The sequence below is a fragment of the Sceloporus occidentalis genome, unplaced genomic scaffold (genome assembly GCF_023333645.1).
Source record: "Sceloporus occidentalis isolate IW3139 unplaced genomic scaffold, rSceOcc1.0.p SCAF_28, whole genome shotgun sequence".
NCBI classification, from domain to species: domain Eukaryota; kingdom Metazoa; phylum Chordata; class Lepidosauria; order Squamata; family Phrynosomatidae; genus Sceloporus; species Sceloporus occidentalis.
Window position 1 is genome coordinate 7,503,482 of NW_028317008.1, and position 14,866 is coordinate 7,518,347.

Here is a 14,866-nt window from a genome sequence, read left to right on the forward strand (position 1 = left end):
CTATAGGTAGGCATATTTACTCTCCACAATTATGCAATACAAAATTGCTTGTGTGATATCCATAGACTTTTCATAGTCCAAACTTGGACTACCAAATTAAAGCCACAAACAAAATTTTGCATTATGCATATAGAGGAATAGGCTATTTTTGTATGTATAAACCAAGGGGAAATGTGCATTTTACCTTTCCTGATATTTCTTCAATTGGATATGCCCCTTTTTGATGGTAAGAAGATTATGGAGTTTTGTGAATCTGTAAGCTACAATGGATGATAAACTATATCAGTCCATAACCCCCCTCAATCAGCTGTTAAATCAGACAAGAGAAAGAACAAAAAGCCTAAATGAACCCATGTGTTGGACACATTTGATTATTGGTAGGTATCCCAATCTATCCAGAAATATGGAGCTATGTCCCTTTAGATCAGAATGTTGAAGGTGTCTAAATATACAGACAAGTTAGTACAATATATATGCAGTATAAAATGTAGATGTGTATTTCAAACAAAATCTCATTTATGTAGTGGCAGCTGCTGATACGTTTTCTTTTCTATCATAATCCTTACAAAGTAATTGATCATTTTGTGGCTTTATAGGTTGGGTGGAGATTATAAGGCAGTATTCCTAAAATGAAACATGCACTGGCTTGTTCTTTTGATTGGCTGACCTTTGGTAAAGAAGCACTTAAACTACTGTGGAAAGGTAGTTATGTCTGCGGTTGAAGTGAACTAATAAAAATACCATTGCTTGGAAAGACACCAGGTGGAAGGAATGTCAACACACTGAATGTGATTTAGATGATGTCTCAGGCAGAGAGAAAAAGCACAAGGAGCCTTCCATCTGATCAAACGCAAGAAGTTAGAATGCCCCTTAAGATCAACAAAAGAAATCTTTTGCCTTGGGGTCATAAGTAAATTAAAGAATCAGCTCTGAAGTAGATATTTTATTGTCAAATACAGAAGGCAAGTGCTTATTACACTCTGAACAAACTTTGGTTGATAATTTTTCATAATACAGAAATGTCAATAAAAATCCTTTATTCTTTTTTCTGAAGGGATCTGTTTAAACTGTGGTGCTTTAACATTTTATGTGCATATTTGTTTGAAAAAACCCAAGGGCACAATAATGGCATGCCATTTTTAAACCGGACCCATCTAGATATTATTATTACTTGAGTGCCTATCCCACAGGATAAACAGTAGAAGGGTTTGTGGTGGACATTTTAGTAAATGCTCCATAACCACAAATTACTATCACAAGCCTTACCTGGGGCACAGTTATCTGGATATGGTCACTTTGTCTCTGCAATTTTCTGCCTTCCTGTACCCAACATACGTGCTGTTGGAGCATGTTGAAGTGCCATTTAATTGCATTCCAGCATGCATGCGTATAATAACAATAATAAGAGGACTTATAAAAGTAGGAGAGATACCAACACAGACCACACATCTCCTGCTTTTTGTCGGCAGTATAAGCAATCTTTACTTTCATTTGGTTCAGTCTTAATTAAATGTCAATCTTGAAATTGTGTCTTACACTAAGCATTTTCATATCTTTGCCTTATGTTTCTGTTTTGCTCTCAGTTGATATTATATTACATTATATTCTAGTCTAAATATTCTTTGTATTGTTAAGGCCAGGCCATATGTTTTGATTTATTGCTAGTGTTCTTTATATCTGGCCTCCGTGAAAGTATCATATGATGAACATATTCTTTTTTTTTTTTTTTTTTTTACATTTCACTAACCTAAAGTACCTAATGTACAAACAAATAAGGTTGTTTGGTTGTCTCAGAGTGCATAACAATCCTTAGAGGAACAACTTCCATGAATATGATTTTAAAGCAGCAATAATCTTTATCTTTATAAAATGGACAAGACTAGTTATAGAAAGAAATGGGAAAGGTTGGCGCACATACCTGGGAACTTCTTAGCTGTGGCTTCCCTTGCGGGAGCCTTCCCTTGCAGGACGCGGCCAAGACTGCCCACTGAAGTCAGCGGGTGGTCCCACTGACGTCGTAGGGCGGTCCCACTGACGTCAGACGGCAGTCCCATTGACGTCGGAGGGCAGTCCCGCTGACCCCGCAACCCAGAGGATTCAGGTCTTGACCCAGAGAACTGGAGAATCGGTGCTTCATCTGGAGGTCTCCGGGTCAACCTGGAGAATTCCTAGGTATGCGCACATGGAACAGTATTTCTTCATACAAGTTGGTTGAAGACTGTTTATAAAAATATGCTTAAGCCATTTAAAAAGGACCCAACACAATTACAATTTTAGGTTAAAAATTCCTGCAAAAAGATAAAGTTTGGAATATATGAAAAATAGTATTTTGTATTATTCTGTTCACAAAAAATAATTGTTACACATGAGCTTTATTTGTCAATGTAGGACCATAGAACCTTGGTATTGTATTACACCACTGAACTTTCCGTTTGGATAAATAAACCAGCACGCTGTAAAATTATGATGCTTCCTTATTCATAAATATTTTACCATAAAATATACTACTGGCAAATTGCTCTTCCGGATGTGATCTTATAATTGCTACTATACTTATAATACATCCTTTCTGGACACTATTATTAATATTTTATGGTAGATGGTAAGGTAGATGTTTTGTCCTAATAATAATCTGCGAAACATACCATTGTAATTCCATATGTTTTGGAATATGACCACCTTCTTTACATAGGAAAACCAAAGTTTTTTGTTGGACCTTAACCAGTGACAAAGAAAATCAAAACACTAGTGTAGCCTGGGAAAGTCATTATCTCAACTACCTTAAAAAATGTATATGTGTATCATTCTCTCATTTGGAGAATGTTATATATCAAGTAATCCATCCAGAGACAGTTCTAGTTTCAGAAGTCTCTGTTCAACAAGGATTACGCAAATGGGAATTACTGACAGGAGAGTACAGACAGGCCTTTAGGGCAAAGAACATTTGATGTTATCATCCTTAAGCTTCCTTTCTCTTCTTATCAAATCTGCTTGGCTGGTAGCACTAGGGCGGGAGTATAAAAGGGGATTTTGGCACGTAGGGTAAGATAAATAGTAAGGAGACGGGGAGGGAAAAGGGTTTTGTGTTAAATACATACTTGTATTTTAGTGAAGGTTGTAAGTGCTGTTTTAGCAGTCTACTAAGAGGCTTTGTTTTATACCAATACTCTATGAAGGACAAAGTTTGGTTCTTCTGCGAACTCAAGGTCTATACAATTACCGTATTTGTAAAACTTACGATCTCACGATAGTGTGATATTCTCAACTGTTCTCATGTTGTTTCTAGCAGATGTTGCAATTTTTGTTAAACAGTAGAGTGTATTTGTGAGATTTTTTATGTCCAGAAATGTTTGCTCTTCACACACATACATTTGTCAGATGAATTCTCATCCCCACTAGTTAAATGGCAGTCCCGGTTGTTTATAACCTGGATATTTACTACAGAGTAGTAAAATAATCATTTGTGAATCACATATACCTAGGGTAGAAGACCCAAATAATTAGAGTGGGAGCAACATGTTCCTTGGACAAAATCCTGCCTTCATTGGCCTATTCACATACTCAGACATACCTGCTTTTCCATACATCCAATCTGTGCCTTTAGAACAGACAGTCACTCTTTGGGACCCACATACCTCTGTCCTGCTTAAACCCCTAAAAGGCAAAATAACAATAAAACAATAAATAAAAAAAATTACATTAATTTTAATTTGCCGTATGTGTGTGTATTTACAGTCATATGTATTATAGATTCTGTTTCTCAGATTATGTTTTTTCTTTATTACAGTGTTTGAAAATAAAGATAAAATTGTCATCATCATGGAATACGCAAGCAAAGGCGAGCTATACGATTATATTAGTGAGAGGCGAAGACTAAGTGAAAGAGAAACACGTCATTTTTTTCGTCAGATTGTCTCTGCAGTACACTACTGCCATAAGGTGAGAAAAATTACACAGATGGGCCTTCCATGTATGCTTTTGCAGGCAAAACTTAAATTCTTTATACAGGGATGTCTTCATAAAACATGGGTCTGGCTTATCATCTGATGACGTGATGAAAACATTATATTGCCAATTCAACAATTCAGCTTGCAGTATCCCTGATTATTACAATGACTTGACAGTGCCAGTGATAAGGCAGCTTTCTGTTCTCTCCCACAAGTCAAAGAATCCCTCAAATATAATCTATATTGCAGATTATGTATTTTTATATATTGAATGCATGCTATTTTTTGACTGAAAGTTTGCCTACTCCCCAGAGTTTTAAATTCAAATTGGAGCCCATTTTTTTTTGGATGGACTCCTGTACATTTTACTTCATGCAAATCAGTGGCCTCCATATATGTAATAATATGGTTGGGATGGTCCTTTACCTTAAAGTTACGTGTATATAAATAATAGCTAATATTGATAAAATGGATATTATTCCCTACACAGTACATAAGTAATATAGACGGTTAACCCATTTAGTTTCAGATGAATGGATCGTACATTACATGTCATGTACTATTCACTTTTTTTGGCTCTTAAATGGTTAAAGCACTGCTTTCTCTCTTGCAGCCAAATGTAAATTTATGAAGACAGGAGCCCTAGCTGATAAGTAGGCTGAGTGTATTTTTAGTGCCTCTCCAGCCACAGCAACCATTTAAAATATCACAGGAAGAAAAAAATCACTTAATGTTTTCATTCAGCAAATATTTGCACAGATAAGAGGCCTGTTAGATACTGCTGACCTTCTTAAGACAAGCATCAGAATCATCATCTGGAAAAGTTTGCAGGTTTTATGGCATAGCCATAAGATAAACCATACTTTTTATTTAAGGGGAAGGGCTGTAGCTAAAAGGGTACATGAAGGAGAAATTAACTTTCAGCATAAAAAAATCTTCATCATTCACCTGTAACGTAGGTTTTTTTTTGTTTTGGATGTATTTCGTTTCAAAGTTAACCTCATGGAAACTGGGATCTATTTTCCGACAGTAGCTAATCAATCTCCAGTCTTGGGGGCTCTATCCGTTCTCCTCATCCATTCTTACATAGGCTACCACAACTAATAAACAATAATCAGCAACAATTTATTTGGTTTAGATGACTCCGAGAAGGAATGAAAATAGGAAGTCATACTTCTAAGTGTCCCGTTTTAAGTTGGACAATCTGATTTTTTTGGCACTGTCCCACCAAGCCATTTTGCAGTGGTGGTCATGGGCCAGCTGAGGAGATCAGATAATCTCCTTATCCACTGACTGAACTGTGGAAATTATTAAAATGCTCACACCCTGCCTTTTAGAAGAGTAGAAAATCAAGGCAACCAACCCCAAGAAGTTCCCAGCTGTGAATATCTATGAAGGGACACCCAACTGCCGGGGTCTTCTCATATGTACTGTTTTCCACTGACATCAATGTGTTATTCAATAACAAATTAGGTCTCTTATTAATCCATTGGTCTGAGCTGTCAAAATTTGGCTGCCATAATTAGCCTGTTGGATCTTATGAGCATTGATTGATTTAACCCCTTAAGGACAATGGGCGATCCCTAAACCCATTGAAAACAATGCATTTTGAGCCTGTACATGTACGGGCTTTGTCATTAATGGGGTTAATTGGGGTAGTATAGTTTATTAACTGTTTGTGAATGTACCGCCATATATTTTAAATTGGAACTTGAATTTGTGTCCTCTTTTGTATGTAACTCTTACTTGAATCTCAAAGATCTTAGCTGCTGGTTCTTTATTTGTGTGATTTAGTGAAATATTTTTTTTTGTTAAAAATTCCTTGGCAGTAGTAAAATGACCAGATTCAAATATAGTACACTGCTGAGATTTGTTTCTAAAATTACATTTCTTAGGATGTGCTGTAAGTGGAACAAGCATACCTTTCCTAGTACTTGCCATTGCTTACACGCAAACAGTTTACACTGCAGTTTCTCTAATAATCTTCTCATATTCCCACAAGATTTCCTCCTACGTTCTTGTTTTAAGACTAAACATTCCTGGATACTTCTCTGCTACACAGAAAAAGACCGGAGCGTTGATAAACTTGATACAATGCAATAGTGCATTTTTTTCTCATAATCAAAGCATATCTTTCTGAAATGTTTATTACAAGCCAAAGAAGCACCCCAAATGGAATTTCACTTCTACTTACAGCTCTTGGCACTAAAGATATTTTTTTCCCCGCAACAGATTATATTACTTAGTACACTCTAAGCAGAAGAGGGGAGTTGAAAGAGGTACCAAAAGAATCCCTGTTGTTTCAAATACTTTGTAGGAGGATGAATTCCATTCATGTTTGTGTCAACCACATAGCAAGTGACTAATAGCCTGTTGCTAGACTTTAGGTTGGTAATGGTATAGCTGAATTAATCCATGTGGTTATTGTGTATTTTCTCTGAAATTGTTCCTTTAATAAATTTGTGTTTTCGTCTAGAATGGGGTTGTTCACAGAGACCTGAAGCTGGAAAACATTCTTCTGGATGAAAATGGCAACATTAAGGTATGGCTGCGTTCGTTTTTATCGGCTGCTGTAATATTAGTGGACTAAAGAAGGGTTTCCATGGAAATTTAAAGGGGCAATAAGAATTGAAAGTGAAAACAGTTAATGTTTATGTATTGTGTAACTGTGCCTCCATAAGAAGTGATGAAATCAGAACAAAAGTAAACTACTGTTTTATGAGTGTGAGTGCATGAGAATCGCAAGGAACGTGGCTTAAATAGGTAACAGAGGAGATCACCTTTTGAGCACCCTCAAACACGTATTAAAAAGGGATGTATGGTTGGTTCACAATTAGGTATTTTTTCTTCATTTTATTGGGCAATCAATGACTACTACGTATATTTGAATTAACGCACAAAATGTATCCAAAGTACAGTATATCCTCACATAAAACAAGAAAACAAATGATAGTTTTTATTTCGATACTGTTTACTACATAAAATTAGTATTTTCAGTAGAACTGAGGGAAATGGGTCTTCCCTTTCAATCAATGTTTTGAGTACATTTTGTGCAACAGGAAGTAGAAATTGCAAAAGGAAATTGTTTCCTTATCCTGCTGTAGGTGGTACTTGGAATTTAAAATATTGTCATTACTAAGGAATAGAACACATTTTGTGTGGTTATATTTGAAATTGGTATAAATTAGTATTCCTTTTGGAATAAAATTAATATTTTAGCAATTTTTCCATTTTATGAAAACCAGAGTTCTCAATGAGCCTAAGGCTCTGAAGATACCTCCACATGCATTACTATTATTATTATTGTTTTTATTACTTAACGCCTACATATACTCTTTAACGTTAGTGAACATTTTATGAAAATGCTACTGCAGTACTTTCTAGCATCATTATTTTTTTGTTTAAGTGAACACGGAAGTACACTTTTAATAAGTATATATATCCATCATAGAAATGACATGTCTTTTTTCCCTTTTCCCCCTCTCTTTGCTTACTCTCTTACTTACTTTCCTCTCCCCCGCCTCTTTCTTTTTTCCATCTTTTTTCTTCTCTCCCTCTTTTCCCTCAGTTTGTTTCTTATCTCCCTCATCTCTCTCTCTCTCTATATATATATATATATATATATATATATATGTAAATATAGGATTTGTGGCTTTAATTTATTAATATATATAATTCATACGAAGATAATCAATATATTTACAATATATAATGTTACAGAACAGGACAAGACAGTAGTCTGGTGCCCTTTACCCAGATAATCCTGGATGCCTAAAGCTTCTTTTAGCCATGTTTGGAGATGCATGACCTGAGTAGCCTTTGATTGACCTGAGGGGACCTTAGCACACAGACCTAATGACGAACATTCCCCACTGTTAACTGTTTCAGGAAAAATCTAACTCTAGATTGTACAATACTCAACATTGTTTTCGGAATAAGTGAAGACAATGGTGTTCTTTCAGTGTAAAATAAAAGTCAGTATAAAGAAAGAGTGACTATGTCATTAAACATTCACCAAATTCTTTAAAAACTTTACTAATTGGAATTCTTTGCATTAACCAGCAGTTTTGTCAGTTTTAAGACTAGTCTCTAGGTTGTACTCTGAACTGCACGAATGCCAGTCATTTCTGTTAAGAAAATAGCTTAAGGTCAAACCAGCCACCATGAAAGAGCTCTGGGAAACAATTAATTCCAAATAAAATGTAAACATGCATAATGCACTTTGCAATAACTAATCTTAATTGCATTTTTAAGTAACTACAATCTTTTTTGTTATTGAAAATAATTACTTCACACTTCATTTTTCTATTTCCTGTTATTGTTTGTTAGCAATCTTTAATATTTATTAAAAATGCATCTCTTAAGCTAGGACTATTTTGGTTAATTGGTTTGATAAACATACCTAGGGATGTATGTATATAAAATATCATTAGTAATTTACAACAACAGCCATGTTTTGCCAATACCTAACCCATAGAAAAGCTTTCAATCAGGGTTTGTACGCACAAATGCCCACAATAGTTAGCACTATGGCCCTGACCCAGAGTTTTTTTCAGCTGGCATGTTATTTACCCTGCAGCAGAACCTTAAAAATAAATTGTGGCATACCATCATCCTCTAGATAATAACTTTTGTGAACCAACCGACAACTCTCTGCAACATAGCTAATGTCAGTGTCAACAAAGAACCAACAAATAACTAATACATAATAAAAATACAAATATGAAGGAATAGTTTGCATTGTCACATCTAGCTATAGCACATAATATAACAAGAATGATCCCCAAGATGATGTAAAAAATACCGTATATCTACCTGCGGCCACCAGTGAAAGAATGCAGCTTTGTATGCAAATGAAGATGGAAGCCAGTCCCAAAGCCAATAGTTTGATTGTGGGTGAATTGACCCACAAATGGTCCTAGCAGCCTTACTCACGTCAATGATGCTGTTATTATCGCAAGAATTTACTGCATCGCCATAGAGACAGCGTTCGCATCTCAGTGTGACTCGCTCGCACACTCTTCATCCATACTGCCCTTACACATCAATGTCTATACACACCTAGGCGTTGTGATTGCAACACATGGGAGTGTATGGGATACAGATTTTGTGGGTCCTGACCCTGCCTACCATGCTGTAATTGGCGCACCCTTGGTGAAATATGGCAGATTATGGTGTGCAACTTCATTTTGTGTATTAATGCTTTGTTGATTATTCTCTGATCAGTATGTTGTATTACTATTATTATTTATTGTTTTATGTAGCATCATATTCTGTAGTGCTGTTCAATGGGTAGACAGGACATAATCATATGTTCATTTTGCACTTTGTACTGGTTATCCTTTTACAGAGTCCGTTTAAAAGTTTTTAGGACATTTTGATTTTTTTAAGTAAAAAAAACCCCTTAAAAACCCAGAATGTATGAAATTATGGTATTTCTTTTAAACTCCCTCATTACATTTTCCCCTGTAGTTAAAAGCATTGATGCTTTTCAAGTGCCAAAACCATGAAGTAATCTCCAGTTCTATTAATCTTGTTTGAAGGAGTCTGACAGTTTTAATGGGAAAAACTGATAAACATCAGTCTTTGAGGATGGGAGTGGACTTTAATGTAAATAATGTTTTCCTGAATGGCCATAAGTAAAACATGGCTGCTGAAACTACCAACTTATTCATGAGAAAACAAATATGTCATGTCTCTTAATTCATTTTTTATACATTCCATGCCATTAAGAAAATGTGTTTTGCTGAGGGAAGCATAAGGTGCCATTCCAGCCAATATGTTGGTGAACAAGACTAAGCAAAGGTCAAGGAGATACATAGAATCATTATTCTTGATTGACAGTGCACACTTTTTAAGACTTAAGAGTGACTTCCTGCTAACCATTCAGGGTAAAATGATAAGAATTTGGAATTTGGGTCGATGAAAGGCAATCTGAGCTGGAGAATATACAGCAAGGTCTTTTCTTTGCTTTAAACCTGCATTTCTCAGATACAATAAAAGCATGACAAGTAGATGTGTTACTTTTCCTAAATCTTGCAGTACATAAACCCGCATTCACCGGCGGTTCCCTCTCTCCCACTACAGGCAACCTTCAGTGCCCGAAGCAACTGCAGGCAACCTCTCAAGCATCTCTAAATGCTCTAAACTACACATTAAAGCAAACGCTGCATTGCTAATTTGTACATGTTCACAATGTGGAAACTGTAATGCTGAGTGGGACAAGAACAATCAGCACCAAGGTCACATTGACTGGACCTCAAGTGCTCATTGACTGGACCTTGGCTAAGTCCTTACCAGTGTGACTGACAGTTCCCACTGTGGCATACTTTTTATGAGAATAGAAACCAACCTTTAGTGTATATCATGGGAGCAGTCATGCTGAATTCCCATTTTCAGGATCTGTATTATTAGTCTCTTACTTTTAAATAATTCTTTTTTTCCCAAAACCACCATGCTGATGTCACAGAGACCCCCTTCCATCTCCCAGCTGCCACCTCAGAGAAGAGGGAGACCCCCTTCCACTCTGCAACAACCGCAGCAGCCACTGTGAGCAAGAGTGAGACCCCTGCCACCTCACAGCAGCTGCCATTGAGTAGGGGAAACCACTGTCCACTAAGTAGCAACTGCTTTGATGTCTCAGCAGCAGCCACAGTGGAGGAGAGGTAGTTCCTCCTCCTGCGCCCCCTAGTGGTTCCTCAGCTGACATCCTCTACTAATAACGGCCGATAACGTGAGCGCCACACACAGGATGACCGTGGTTTACTGATGTAAGGGAAGGGACGTATCAGGATTTGGCTTTTGGCGCCAATTACAAAAAAAAGGCGCCAGATGTTCCATATCCTTTTCAAACTCTCAGAAGATCACTGGACTTTGCCCTCTGATGGCTGTGCCTATGTTTCATAGTGCCTATTCCTCAGTGTGCATTCTGATACCCTGTGCGTGACAGTTACCACTAATATTTATTAAAACAGATTGGAATAAAATATTATATACTTGATTTAAGCAAATTTTTTTAATGCAAGAAATTGATACAGATATCAGCGTGAAAGACAAAGATTAATATTAGTTTTTGGGTTAATATATTTTTGCAATATTTCTAATAAAAGCTTTACACTTATACCAAATGTCTCTCCTGCTTTATAGACAATGTATCCCAGCATCCAAGTGATTTTCCACTTTCTAGTTGGCTATTAGTTTAAATCTTTTGACTTTGCTCCAGCTAACAGGTAGTGGGAGGTAGTTTACATGCTTACCAAAAAGTATCCAAACCTCACAAGTGGTAGATTAAAATGGCGTAAAAACACATACATGTATTAGATTTCATTGTACAGGTTTATGTTATAATTATTTTACTGATGTTTAAACATTATTTAATTGTATAACATCATCCAAATTAATTCCCTTTTTTCTTTTCTTTGCAGATAGCAGATTTTGGACTTTCTAATTTATATCAAAAAGATAAATTCCTACAAACATTCTGCGGTAGCCCACTTTATGCTTCTCCAGAAATTGTAAACGGGAGACCATATCGAGGTCCAGAGGTATGTATTTTCTGGAGCTTCTTGTCCTGCATTGATACTTTCCTTTTTTACCCTCCATAGTATCCTATTCTGTGTTACATTTGGCTATTGTAATTACAATTGATTATTATATAAATAAAGTTATCCCATTAATCTAATCTGTGCATGCTTATTCTAAGGACCATAGACTGGCCTAGGCCAAGTAGTCCTATTAGGCTGTTAGGCTTACAGATACGCCGCTGCTGAATGGGCTAGTTGCAAGGGAGAGCTTTGAACACCCGAACTCATCCATTTACACTGTGGAGACCTGTGCCTTAAGAGGCAGATGGCCAACAGTAAGGACGGGTAAATCCATTACTTTTTGCTTCTATTTCTGTGTGAGGAAGACTTACTATAAAATAAAGTTTGGCAATATTTACTCATTAACAAGAATTGTTAACAGGAATTGTGCTTCTATACTTTTATGGAACACCGTTTCCACTATCTCCTATTAACTTGCAGTTTAAGATGAAAAGGTATATAATGTAAAATAAACCAGGGTTATGGCAAAGTATGAGACTCTTCTTTACAAAGGGGTTGCTTGTGACTCCTCATTTATTTCATGCTCTTACCCTGTTATTCTGTCCTTCAGGTTGACAGCTGGGCCCTTGGTGTTCTTCTCTACACTCTCGTATATGGAACAATGCCTTTTGATGGTTTTGATCACAAAAACCTAATTAGGCAAATAAGCAGTGGAGAATACCGTGAACCAACACAACCATCAGGTAGGAGTATTAACCAGATGACTCTGGTATCATTAAAAGTATTAGTTAATGCAGGAATACTTAATGGGGCACTCCAGTCATCATATGCACTTTAATTCATATGACAGATGCGTGGTCACATGTATTTTTAAGGTTTAATGAAGTGTTTCATAGCAGCAAAACACATAATACACATAAATATTAGTGTATGATATATATATATATATATATATATATATATATATAGCCTTTTTTACATTTGTGCATTAAACATTGATACATACATTAATTTAAGTAAAAATGTAACGTGATAAATAAAAATAATTACAAAAAAAAGTAAGAGTGAATTTTTCTATTCACCTGAAATGTATTTCTATATAGTAATCATATCTCTTGATGTGATCTAGTTCAAGTGCCTGCCTTTAAAACATAAATCATGTATTAGTTAAATTTTGTGCTCATCTCTTTAATCAATTATCCCATTCACATTTTAGCTAGAACAAAATGTTTTTGTTTATTTGGAAAAAAACTAAATACCTTGATTCACATTGTTATCGTTACTGCAATTTTATGATAAAATATTCAGTAAACTTTTTCTTTATAGATGCACGTGGACTAATTCGATGGATGCTTATGGTTAACCCAGAACGTCGAGCAACAATTGAAGATATTGCAAATCATTGGTGGGTTAACTGGAGCTATAAATGTAGCGTATGTGACTGTGATGTCTTAAGGGACTCAGAATCACCTCTGTTTGCCAGATTTATTGATTGGCAACATCGTTCCTCCACCAGACAAGTGGATTCTGAAAGCAAAAGCAAGTGCCTTCCCAAAACATCTGAAGTCTCACTAGAGAGACAGAGGTCATTAAAGAAGTCCAAGAAAGAGAATGACTTTGCCCAAACGCTGGATGGATCTGAAGAAAGTTCATCAAAGATCATTTCAAAGAGACCCAAGAGTATCTTAAAGAAAAGAAGCAATAGCGAACACCGTTCTCATAGTGCAGTATTTATAGATGGTGTTGTTAGTAATGTAACATCTATATACCCAACAGAAAATGAAAAGGGGCATAATAGTGTATCTACTAACTGTATACAGAACCTTGATGAACCTTTAACGCATGGTTCAAAGCAATCTACTCCCATGCCAAAGAAAGGCATTTTGAAAAAGACGCAACAAAGGGAGTCTGGCTATTATTCTTCTCCAGAACGAAGTGAGTCTTCTGAATTACTAGACAACGAAGGGACAGAATGCAGTGATACTCCTCAAATTATCCATGAGCCAAAGAGAACTGTGTCTCATAGTCTCTCATACAGAAAAAAAGGCATCTTAAAGCACAACAGTAAATACACAAGTGGTAACACAGATTGCTCTGCGGCCAAAACCACCACTTCAGTGGAATCTATGGAAGAAGGGGAAGGATTATCCCAAAGCTATAGTAGACCATCAAGTGTAATTAGTGATGACAGCATCCTTTCAAATGACTCCTTTGAGTTGCTTGAATTAACAGGTGGCAGACCAAACAGACCGAATATCCGTAGCTGTGTCTCCGCTGAAAACATCCTTTACCTTCAGAATTTTGAGGGACTTCAAAAAAGTCCCCGTCCTCAGAACCTAAAACGTTATCGTAACCGATTTGCAGACAGCAGCTTTTCCCTACTTACAGATATGGATGATGTCACTCAGGTGTACAAAAAAGCTTTGGAGATATGCAACAAACTTAACTAAATTTAAGTCACAGAAAGATGAAACCTTTATTGTGAATACTTTGCTGACAGTGTTAGTGTAGAAACAAACAAGTTGCCTTCTTATAAATTTACATACCGTGTGTATTTAACTTGTTACAGTAGCTCATAGAAAGAGCCTTGTCAGATTACATGACAGCTAAAGCATAGCTATTTCAGTATTCTTATTTTGATTTTCTCATACGTGAAATTTACATCTCCTAACTTATCCCTTGCTAATTTCTTTTGTGCGTCCAATGACTGGAAATAACTTTAGATTTTAATAGTTTTCCATATTAGGTTTATGTGATGTATCTGGCCATAGACACTTTTGAAATTTTACAGTACTAAAGGGAGATCATTCTCTCATGATGGATGAAGTGATTTAACAGTGCACTGCTATATTTTTTTACATTGTTTCAAATTTAATATTACTATTTAAAGAATCAGGCGTACCAAACTCATAGTGCCAAGTGCATCATTAATATGTTTTCATTTTTACTAAAGCATATCCACAGATTTTTGCCTAGCATAATTTGAGAACCATCGTAGATATGGAAATGAAATAGCTATGGTCCTTTAATAATAGTGTGGACACCTTTTCCCATATAGAACCAATTAAAATAGCAAGTTCTTCACTAAAAAACAGAATTTCTATACTTTCACTGTCAGCCAAAGAAAAGACCTGACATGTTTATGGTGGTAGCATAGGGCTTGTGACCAGTTTGTTTATAGTATGTTGGTTAGAACGTTAAATGGCAAGTTGAAAAGGGTATAGGAAGGTTGGAATTCAAAAATGTGTTTTGGGAAAAGGTGGAAAAGGATTTTGGAAGAAGCAAGATCTCAGAAAGTGTATCGTTGGTAATAAGTGAAAAAATTACAGTTTTTTTCATTTAAAGTAGAAAGAATGTTCAATGTATAAATGTAGT

At 36.0% G+C, this 14,866-nt stretch overlaps 1 protein-coding gene across 1 annotated transcript in view; it reads left to right on the forward strand.

The window, feature by feature from the left end:
* LOC149299767 (NUAK family SNF1-like kinase 1) overlaps positions 1-13,941 on the forward strand; it is a 38,611-nt gene extending 24,670 nt beyond the window's left edge. Inside the window, exons 3-8 of the mRNA XM_089486041.1 lie at positions 3,788-3,939; positions 6,424-6,489; positions 11,372-11,491; positions 12,102-12,234; positions 12,818-13,231; positions 13,268-13,941. Coding sequence (XP_089342167.1) covers positions 3,788-3,939; positions 6,424-6,489; positions 11,372-11,491; positions 12,102-12,234; positions 12,818-13,231; positions 13,268-13,941 — 1,559 coding nt within the window. The remainder of the gene's footprint in view (positions 1-3,787; positions 3,940-6,423; positions 6,490-11,371; positions 11,492-12,101; positions 12,235-12,817; positions 13,232-13,267) is intronic.
* Positions 13,942-14,866: the final 925 nt, after the last annotated feature.